The sequence below is a fragment of the Neophocaena asiaeorientalis genome, unplaced genomic scaffold, assembly GCF_003031525.2.
Source record: "Neophocaena asiaeorientalis asiaeorientalis breed wild unplaced genomic scaffold, Neophocaena_asiaeorientalis_V1.1 scaffold138, whole genome shotgun sequence".
In the NCBI taxonomy this organism is placed as follows: domain Eukaryota; kingdom Metazoa; phylum Chordata; class Mammalia; order Artiodactyla; family Phocoenidae; genus Neophocaena; species Neophocaena asiaeorientalis.
The window spans coordinates 1,526,816-1,536,866 of record NW_020172632.1 but is presented as its reverse complement, the minus strand read 5'-3'; the positions used below and the strand labels follow the sequence as shown (position 1 = coordinate 1,536,866).

General features: G+C 47.4%; 2 protein-coding genes across 2 annotated transcripts in view; both read left to right on the top strand.

The window, feature by feature from the left end:
- AGBL4 (AGBL carboxypeptidase 4) overlaps positions 1-10,051 on the top strand; it is a 1,255,618-nt gene that overhangs the window by 1,002,469 nt on the left and 243,098 nt on the right. The gene's annotated exons all lie outside the window — the stretch shown is intronic.
- BEND5 (BEN domain containing 5) overlaps positions 1-10,051 on the top strand; it is a 47,639-nt gene continuing 37,588 nt past the window's right edge. The window contains exon 1 of the mRNA XM_024739276.1: positions 1-227. Within this exon, the coding sequence (XP_024595044.1) occupies positions 2-227 (226 nt within the window). The 5' untranslated portion in view covers position 1. The remainder of the gene's footprint in view (positions 228-10,051) is intronic.

Sequence of the window (10,051 nt, the reverse complement as noted above, 5' to 3'; positions counted from 1 at the left end):
CATGTACGCCTTTGTGCGGTTCCTGGAGGACAACGTCTGCTACGCGCTGCCCGTGTCGTGCGTGCGCGACTTCAGCCCCCGCTCGCGGCTGGATTTTGACAACCAGAAGGTGTACGCCGTGTACCGGGGTCCGGAAGAACTGGGCGCCGGGCCCGAGAGCCCCCCGCGCGCCCCCCGCGACTGGGGCGCGCTGCTGCTCCACAAGGCCCAGATCTTGGCGCTGGCAGGTGAGCGAGCGGTCCGGGAGGGACTCGGGGGCCGGGCGGGGGCCGGGAGCCGGGGAGGGGGCCGGGGGGAGCCGCTGCTTGTTCCGGCCCCCTTCTCCTGTCCCGTAGGCTTTTCTTTAGGGGACGGGGTGTCTCTAGAAGGCCAGACCAGTTAAAAATACGAGATGGTCCCCTTTGTCTTCCCCGCCTCCCCGACACCTCCCGCGCTGTCAGTCTGTCTCCATCTCTCTGTCTGTCCTACTCTTTCTGTTTGTCTCTTCTCGGCTCCCTCACTTTCCTGTTCTCTCCCCGCCTGTTTGTACCTTCATTTCTCTGTCTCTCACCTTCTCTTTACCTCTCTCTCAGTTCCTTCCCTCTCTGCGCCTTCTGTCTCCTCAAGTTTCTCTAGCCGTCTGTCTCTCCCTTTAAGGCCCTTAGTACCGCCTGGGAGTGAGAGGCAAGGCTTGATATTGTCAGACTCTGCCAGGTGGGAGTCCCTCTTTACAGAGGGAAGCTATGACATCCTTGTCTCATTCGGGCCATCATTGGACAGGATGAAGAGGCCTCCATCACTGGGTACTGGGTGCCACTCTCTCCTGCCCCTCCCTGGCTAGGTGGCAGAGGTAAAGCAGTAGTGGCACTTTAGCATCCTTCAGACTCCACACCCCTATTGAATCTCCCAGAAGGCTCTCTGAGTGAGAGCTGAGGGCCAGGAAAGAGTTTCTAGGTCAGGATAAGACCAGACCTCCCATTCCTGCTTTCCCAGGGCCCTGAGAAATAGGCAAGGCAGGTGGTCTCATCCCCATCTGACAGATGAAGATCCTGAGGTTCACTTGGTGGTAGGACTAGAAACCAGACCTCTAGCCTCCTTCACCAGGTTCTTTCTGCCGTGCTGAGGCACCTTTTCCTTTGTAAAGTCAGTGGATCCCCTTTCCCAGCTAGTTTTAGGAGGCTTGGGTACAGATATGAGTGGATGAGGAAAGTATCACTTCCATTTTGGGGAGCAGCCTTTGAGCTATTGCTGGTAAGGAGGGTGTACCTCAGAGTGGACAGAGACAGTAAACCACCCTGCCCTCTGGTTGGAAGAGAAAACCAGGGGTTAGGAGACATTGCTAGCATTTTGTAGTTTGAGACCTTTCCTATTTTTTCCAACTTCCTTAGCTTTCCTTAAGAGATGAATTCAGCATGTATCATATTTAAATTTGGCAAATAAGGAAACTGTGGCTTGAAACAGAGAAGTGACTTTCCTAGGGTCCCATGGCAAATTAGCAGTAGCTTAGAGCTGTGGTTCATGAAAAGTTCCTTTCCATCACCTCCTGTTGCCTCTGGAAAGTAGGTTTGCCAGAGTTGAGGAGTGAAAGAAGAACTGGAACCCTATGAGCACCTGGGGCCCTTGTGGACAGACTGTGTCCTGACCACCTCTCTGGCAAGCCCTGGGGCACAGTGGTATAGACCACCCCCCCACCACACACAACACTTGGGCATGCCTGGGGCCAGAAGAGCAGAATGAAGGCAAGTATGTAGAAAAGGGAAACCTTTGTAGCGGATTAGGTTTTATTTCATTTGTTTGCTTGCTTTTAATTACCTGAAGGAAGGGATTAGGAGATTTTTCCCCAAGAGTACAGTATAGGCCTGAGGAGGTTACAGGTAGGTTGTAACCTTAGCTTCCCCTTGGCTAGAAGAAGAGAAAGCCTGCTCTAATGATTCTATTATACTCCTAGATCTGGAAGGGCCCTAGGAGGCGGGGAGTGATGTGGTCAGAAGGAGTCAGTGGTAGGTAGGTGTTTTAGTGTGTAATAGCTGCTTTCCTCTTTTAGAGATTGTCCCTGCATCCACTTATTCATGCAGTAAACATCACCACTGTGCTTTGCTCTTCAGGCACCGCAGAGAGGCTGCTGAGGCAGATGGCAGCCCCCACAGACTCTGAGTTTGGAAATTGACAAAAGTCTTCTTCAGTAAGACACACGTAATTATTGGTGTGAGGACCATGAATCTTGAATCTATAGACTGTTCATCCTCCAAGTTGGAACGTTGATAAATCTCTAGGGTTATTGAAAACAGACAATTAAAATAACACACACACACAAACAGACCTAGGCAACATCTGGAAATTGGCAGAGTAGATCCAGAGAAGAAGCGTGGCGCCAGTTTGAGCAAAGTGAGTTGAAAAGCACTTTCCTCCACCTCTCTTCAGGTTTTTTTCTTGAGAAGAGCAAGGGGAAGAAAAAGAAACAACTTGCCGTTGACTAGGCCACATTTAGAATTCCAATCAGCTGGTTAGCTTTTAAATTGGAGCCACTGTCCTGGCTCCAGACCTGACTGGAAGGGCCAGGGTAGGTTTGGGAATTCGTTTGTCCTGGAAGAACTCCCCCATGTGTCTTGAAACCCCATCTTGGATGTGGTGGCTCCGAGAATTGCTTGCAGTGACTTCGTCTTAAGGAGCTCATCTTCTGGCATCTCCTAGTTGTGAATACCACGGTGCTGTGGGACCAGATGTGAGGCGGCAAGCCCTCAAGCGGGAGGCAGAGATAGCTATGTTTTTGTGCATTAGCCATGAGTAATTAATCCCTCTCTGGCACCAAAAGCGTAGTTTCAGGAGCAGTTCGGGGCCGTTTTATGGCTTTTGGTGAGAAGCGCGGTACTTTACCGTTTGCCCAGGCCAACTCAGAGCTGTCTTCAGGTGTACCTCTTCTTGTATCCAGGAAATGTCAAAGCCAGCTGCTTTGGGACTTTGCATTTTCCAGCATATGCTGGTCTACATCATGGTTTCCATGTGTGTCAGACCCAGTATATAGCCTTGATTTCAGTTCAAGGGGAGAAAACAAACACACCTTTACTGACAGTCTTACTTTGTGCCTGTGCATTATCTCTGTTAGTCGTCCCCGGGACCCTGTTGGTAGAGATTGCCGTTGTTACTATTTCCATTGTGTAGATGAGGACAACTGAGTCTCAGAGACTCCTCTCCAGCTGTATAGCTAACAAGTGACAAAGCCAGACTTGAAACCGAGGTCTTCCAGTGCCAGGCCCCCACTTGGAAGTCTCCTTTGTAAAGTAGCTGATGTTCTCGTCAGCCACACAGCAGGCTTGGAAGGAATGAAAGGCAAGAGAAGAACTGTCCGTGAAGCTGACAGTTCAAGTCAAGTTTTCGAGCCCAGGAACAGTTTTAGATGCTGAGTTTTCCAGCCCCTTCTGTTCTTCCTCTCTCACCAGCCTCCCTCCTACAGAGCACACGCACTTTCCTCTCTGCTAAGTTGTCATTTTCCTCAGGAAATCTCAGAAGAGCTCCCATCCTCCATGGTCCACGTAACTCAAGGTGTGGCTCACCTTTGGATGTGGTCTCCTTCGTCACTCTCATTTATTTGCCAGACAGCGTGTTGAAAATGAGAACAACCCATTTGGAGAGCTTACCATTATCTAACTGCAATCCAGTCTGCTACTGGGGCTCATGGTATTGAATTTATGGTTTTTTTTAATGGGACCACAACTGGTTTTTCTCAGCTCAGAGTCTTAAAATTCTATGCCATTCTATCCAGGCACTTTGGCTATGTTATTGTTATTTGGTGTGCTAAATTCCTTTTGTTGTCAAATGTCCCCCTTCTACTTCCTATACACCAGGCCCAGTGCTGTAATAAGCGAATACTCCAGTGCGCCGGCAGGTCTGAGGTCCTGGGACTGAAATGACAGCACAATCCAGGCGAAACAGAAGTTAACTTTTCAGGCCCTGCCATGTAGGGTTTCTGTCCGGGCAGAATGACAGGGAAGAAATGGGCATCGTCCTCAGGGTGAGTGTAGTCTTAGGGCCCAATGTACGTGCTAAATAGAGGTGGAAGCCAGGCACCAGGGCAGCACAGAGAAAGGGCCCATTCTAGGTGGGCTTTGTGGTTTATCTTGTACATCTTTCCAACTCTACCACCACTGCCCACATCCAGGCGTGCACCAGCTCTTATCTAAGCCAGCACATCTGCCTTCTAATTGATTACCCTGCCTCAATCTGTTTTCCGAGTTGCTGTCAGAAAAATCTTCCAAAATACAGTCTTAGTCAAGTCACTTCTCTCCTTAGAACCTTCTGTAGCTCCCTGTTGCCTACTGAATAAAACTTAAGCTTCTCAGCCGGGGCGTTCATAGCAGCCCCAGACCAACCCCATTTCTCCAGCTTCCCCCAGGCCTGCGGTACTTCATGCCATCTTGAGAACACTCCCTCAGGCACTCCTTTGAGCCAACGAGGATGGATTAATCATGGTGTGAGATGGGGCCTCTGCCCATGGAGCTCCCCTTCAGTGGAGAAGGCAGACACGTGACATGCCTGCAGTCCCGTGAGCTGAGGACGAATGCCACAGCTCCCTGTTCCACCCTCAGTCCCCAAGGGAGACTCTCCTTCCTCGGAGCTCTCCTTTTACTTTGCTGTTCCTCAGTTATCTTTAGCATTCTGTGTCTTGTTTTGGTTAGTCGTGAATAGGTCTGTCTTCCTACCAGACAGTGAACTCCTCCAGGACAGGGACCTGCCTTCCTTCTCTCTGCATCCATGGTGCCCAGCACGTAGTCCACTCCAGTCAGCCCAAGTGGAACTCACCAACTTGGGGAAGACAGGTGCATTTGTTATGCTTGGGGAGAAGAAGTAGGGAGGACAAGAACCCCTGTAGCAGCAACGTGTTTTTCAGAACAGAAACCTGCAGTGAGTTTTGGAGGTTTCCTTCAACTTTGTTCACCTGGAAAAAGTCAACATTCTTTATCACTCCCTTGACTAGAAGAAACCCCACACTTGGGGGAAATCGCTTCCAAAGCCACGTTCTTCTTGCTTTGGTAATTTTAGCTCATTCAGGGCTCAGGTCCCAGCTTGGCATTGTTGGTCCAAATGGATCACTTGCTCCAGAAATGCTTTGGAACTTCTACAAAGTTAGCAGTGAAGCAGGGGAGTAGCCGATTTCATATGCAAAGATTGTTGCATGTCATCAGTGGGAGACTGCCAACAAAAGGATTCTTTTTTTTTTTTTTTTTAAGCGAGTGAAAACTTTTAATTTAGGTTTTGACATGTTCTGCTGATGTACATTGGAGCGAAGATTGGAACTTGCCTGCTGTCATCTGTTGCAGATTCTACTGAAATGTTAACCATTTAAGGTCCCGTCTGATGTGATTTGTCATGTTTAAGAACCACATATTTGTTACAACTAAATAGTATGTGTTGCTGAGTATTGCAGAGTTCTGGTTCACAGGATGAAAGAAGAAATTGCCCCAGGCAAGCTCAGGTCTTGCTCTTTGGTGTGTTTTCTTGTCATTCAAGAGCACACTGGTGTTTATTTTTAAAAACGCACCAGAAAAGTAGAATTCAAACTTAGATCTTTGACTTCAAGATTTATTCTCTTTCCACTGTGCCTACCTGCTTTGTCTTATAAGCTCCTTAGAGAGAGAAGATGTGTGTACTCTTCATTTTAAAATGCTTACTGGAAAAGCATACATACCCTGAAGAGCTTTTCTCTGGTTCATTTAAGTCCCCCAGGTATTAAGTTACACTAGGTGGTCAGTCTTACACTGGAGGGAAACAAAGGAGGAGGAATAGGCATTGTTTCTTGCCTTCACAGACTCGTTTACTAAATATTTATTAAGAACTCACCAGGCTCCAGGTTCAATGCTAGGAATTACCGTATACATACTCTGTCTACATCCTTGTGAGATAAGGCTTCTTATTTTACCCTGGGAGAAGAGAGCTACGCAGACAGTTGTTTAGTGGGTGCTGTAGGTGCCAGGCAGTGGGCTAAGGTCTTCCCATACACATGAAGCTCTTGGAGAACTGTGAGTCAGGGCAGTCGAAAAGTATGATACCCGAACTAGGGTGGCAGTGGTTGTGATGGCTCTGAGGTGGACTGAGGAAGGAGAATCCATAGGACTTGGGACCTGTCTGGTTGTGGTGATGTGTGTGATGATGACGTGGTGGTCTGGGCTCTCCTCCCTCCGTGGGGAGCATTAGAAAAGTAGTTGGTTGGAAGAGGAGATACTGAGTTCAGTCTGAGACAAGATGAATCTTGGGGGCCCATGGGATATCTGGGCAGATACTCCAGGAGAGAGATTAGGCACGTGGCCCAAGGTTCAGGAGAGTGCTCTGAAGTTGGGCTGAAGGTCCCAATGTGGAAGTCATTAGCCATGGAAGTGGTGGTTTCACAGAGGGAGAGGGGGCAGAGTAAGCGAATCATGCGGAACTCTTTAGAACACCAGCTTTTAAGGGCACAGCTGAAGAAGAAGAGCCCAAAAAGGTGACTGGGGAGAAGCAGCCAGAGATGGACTAAGAATCAAGTGATAACCAGGAGAGATGGGTGTCCTGGAAATCCAACAAGGAGCAAGGTCTTTGTATCCCAGATCTAAGCCTGCTTTTGTTTCTTTTAACTACACAGCAACTACTTTTTCCTCTGAGCTCATTGGTGAGACATAGTAGGATAGGACAGCTAAATATATAAGCAGGAGAAGAAAAGATTTGCATGGGATGATATTTTGGTAGTTTTGAATGTCTGAGTTTTGCCCCACTGGAAGAAGAATCAGACCTGTTCTTTGAGGCCCAGAAAGCAAAATTAGGTCCAGAGAGTGAAATTCAAAGCGGTTGGTGGGAGGAATATAATAATAGCCGAGAGAGTGGATGAACAACGGAAAGGGCTTCTAAGCATAGTGATGAGCTCCCTGTCAGGGGAGGTGGATATTCTGGAATGAAATCCTGTCCTATGGGAGAATTGGTTAAATGACCCCCTCCCCCAGGTCGCTTCCTTGAGTATCAAAGAGGAAGATTTAGAGAGCTGAAAGAAGATAGGCTTTGAAGTGAGACAGTCTGGGTTCAAACCGTGACTCTGCTGTTTACAAGCTGTGTGACCTTAGGGAGATTACTTCACTTCTCTGAGTTTCAGGTACTCAGATGTAGCGTAGAGATGGTAATGAGTGACTTGCCCACTATGCTATTTAGCAAGGTAATATGGAAAAGTATCTGGCACATAGTAGGTACTCATTAAATATAGGTAGCTGATAAGGACTGTGGTGGCTAAGCTTTCTTGAGAGAAAAGCTCGCTTAGTCGTGGGTGCCACCATTTGTGGAAAGGAGCGATTTAGAGGACCAAGGAGAAGACACGTTTAAAATTTAACTTGTGGGCGTTGTGAATCCTCCTGCGGCTTGACTTTAGCATGAAGGGCTTACCATCTCCCCCCATGTGTTGCCCCTCTGTGACCCTATGGCGGGGCCACTTATTACCCTGGCAACAGCCTGGTGAAGCACATGAGGGTAGCTAGACAAATGAGTCAGAAGGATGAGGTTCCTCGTTTTGTCTGTGCCCTAGCGCTGTGCCAAGGCCAGTGAGGCCATGGGAGTGAGAGCAGGGAGACCTACTGAAACCTGGTTGGCAGTTCTTCTCTCCCCTTTCGGACGGTCTCAGCGGGACAGTTCTTCAAACGAGCCCACCTGGAGGGATTAGATCATCTACTCTTGCCCGGCACTGCATAGAAGAGAAAGAGAAGTGGAATTCCCTGTGGCTGGCCGGTTGGTCACACAGCTGGAAGGATCTCTTAAGGTTTTCTAGTCTAGTCCCTATGTTTTACAGAAAAGAAAGCTGAAAGGAAGTAACTGGTCACCCAGAGAGTGAGTGACAAAGCCAGGCCTCGAACCCGTGTCTCTTGATTTCTTTCTGCTTTACCACAGCAGGGCACTCATCTTCGTGTTGTCTTGGCTAGATACAATCCTTGAAACTTGAGAATTTTGTCTGCCTTGGATTTTTAAAAAAACAAACGCCACAGGCCAGAGAATGAGATATGCATGCCTTTTCTGTGGCATGTCTGTTTTTAATGCAAACATAAGACTTTGCAAGGTTTTTACACAGATGAAGAACTTTAAACTTGCATATAGATGTTTTTTAAATAAGACAAAACCTATGTAAAACAGTTTATGTTTAGCCTTTCAGAACTTCATCATAGCTAACAAGCCCACACCACGTTAAACTCTGACATTGGATTCTTTTAATTATCCAGCATGATTTTATGTAAAATGGGAGTCAAGACAGTACCGCTCCCATTTTAACTGTATTTCAAGTTCTTCAGGAGTATCTTCACGTTTGAAGACAGAATTGCATTGGATTTCCTGTCCACCGGCCTCTTTTCTAAAACACTATTTGCTCATTAAACATGCCTCCATTTTTTTTTTTCCAGTGGTAAGTTTAATGGGATGTTCCTCCCTCTCAGATTAATGACAAATACCAAGTTCTTCTATATTTTTGAAGAGCAGCTTCTACCGTATTTTATGGCTTTGAATAGGGACTCTATTTGGGGGTTATTTAGGGCTTGGTGGTCTTGATAAGCTTGGAGTTCGGGAGGTTGGTATCAAGTCACACTAAGTTCAATTTGGGCATTGATCACAGGATTCTCCTGGATGTAGGCAAAGGCTTGGGAAAAAAGCTGGCGCTGGGGAAATTATATTGACACACTCACCATATTATATGTGCCTTCTAGTTCAGTTGAGGAAGTTACAGCAACTTGGTAATTTTTCTCTTGTTCCTGTAGGATAATTAGATGATAGAACCAGGGCCCGAGTGACATGCAGGCCTGACTGGAACGTCTGGCTCTGCTATTTAATAACTTTGTGTCTTAGGCAAGCCACCTCACTCTCTGACCCTCAGTTTCTGCTTCAATAGAATCCTTATGGGGATCGAATGTATTGATGTTAATAAAGAGTTTGGCATGGGGCCTGGCGCGTAGTAGTTGCTTACTCAGTATTTGTTGAATAAGATGCATGCAGTTAGCTGACAGCATAGTCGCTGGAAAGGAGAAGGAGAAAGTTGATGCCCAAATCCTTGGTGGTTTTCTTGCCCTGGAAAACAAAAGAATCAGGAAGTTAGAATCAATGAAGTTTATCTCTTCAGAGGCTACATACTTATTTCTGTTTACACTAAAACTGATTACTTGGTCTTAAGTTTGGAGCAGTTGCAAAGGTGGGTTGACCAGAGAGGTGGGTTGACTCATCCTTTTTGAGTCTCCTGCTAATTTCTTCTGTGGTTTCCTGGAATGCAAAGCCAGAAGCATACTCCAAAGCCAAAGCCACATTAAAATGCTGCATGAAGTTACCTGCTGTCCTAGGTGATCCACACCACCGTTCACCTTCATTAATGTGACCAGTCAAGAGTTACGGCTTCTTGTCACCCTGTGTTCAGTCTCCTCCTCACACCTCATCCATCTCGCTTGCCATTGCCACATTAATCTTCCCCAAACATCTCTTTCATCGTGTCTCAGTCTGTGTCGGGTACGGGTCTCTTTGCCACAGGATAAAAGCCAATGACACAGCCCACAGGGGTAGCCTCACAGCCACTATTCACTGAACACCTGGGACAAGAAAGGCACCGTGCTTGGTGTTTTATATGCACTACCTTTTGGAAAACAGTTTATTATCCCCACTTTACAGATAATGAAAGTGAGACTCGGACAGGTGAAGTAGCTTGCCCAAGTTCCCACAGTTAGTATGTAGCAGAGGCAGAATCCCAAGCCAGGACTCCCTGACTGGAAAGACTGGGCTGCTTTTGTTAAATCCTGGGCCTCCCTCTCCCAACCAGTTCTTCCACTTTTTACGGTGCCACTGAGTGTTCCGTAATCTTCTGTGGACTAGGTGCGGACGTGAGGCACCACCTTTAATTTGGGATTAGGATTAGGAAGGCCTGGAGCTTGGAGGTTCGCCCCCACATGAGCCAGCGTCTCTCAGGAAGTCAAGCCTTCTATTCCGGTTGGGATTCTTGGCACATCCTGGGTTGTAAGGATCCGAAAGGCAAGGAACACTTAGCAGAGAGCTCAGCACAGAACAGGGGCTCAGTGAATGTCCAGTGACTGCAGAAAAGGAC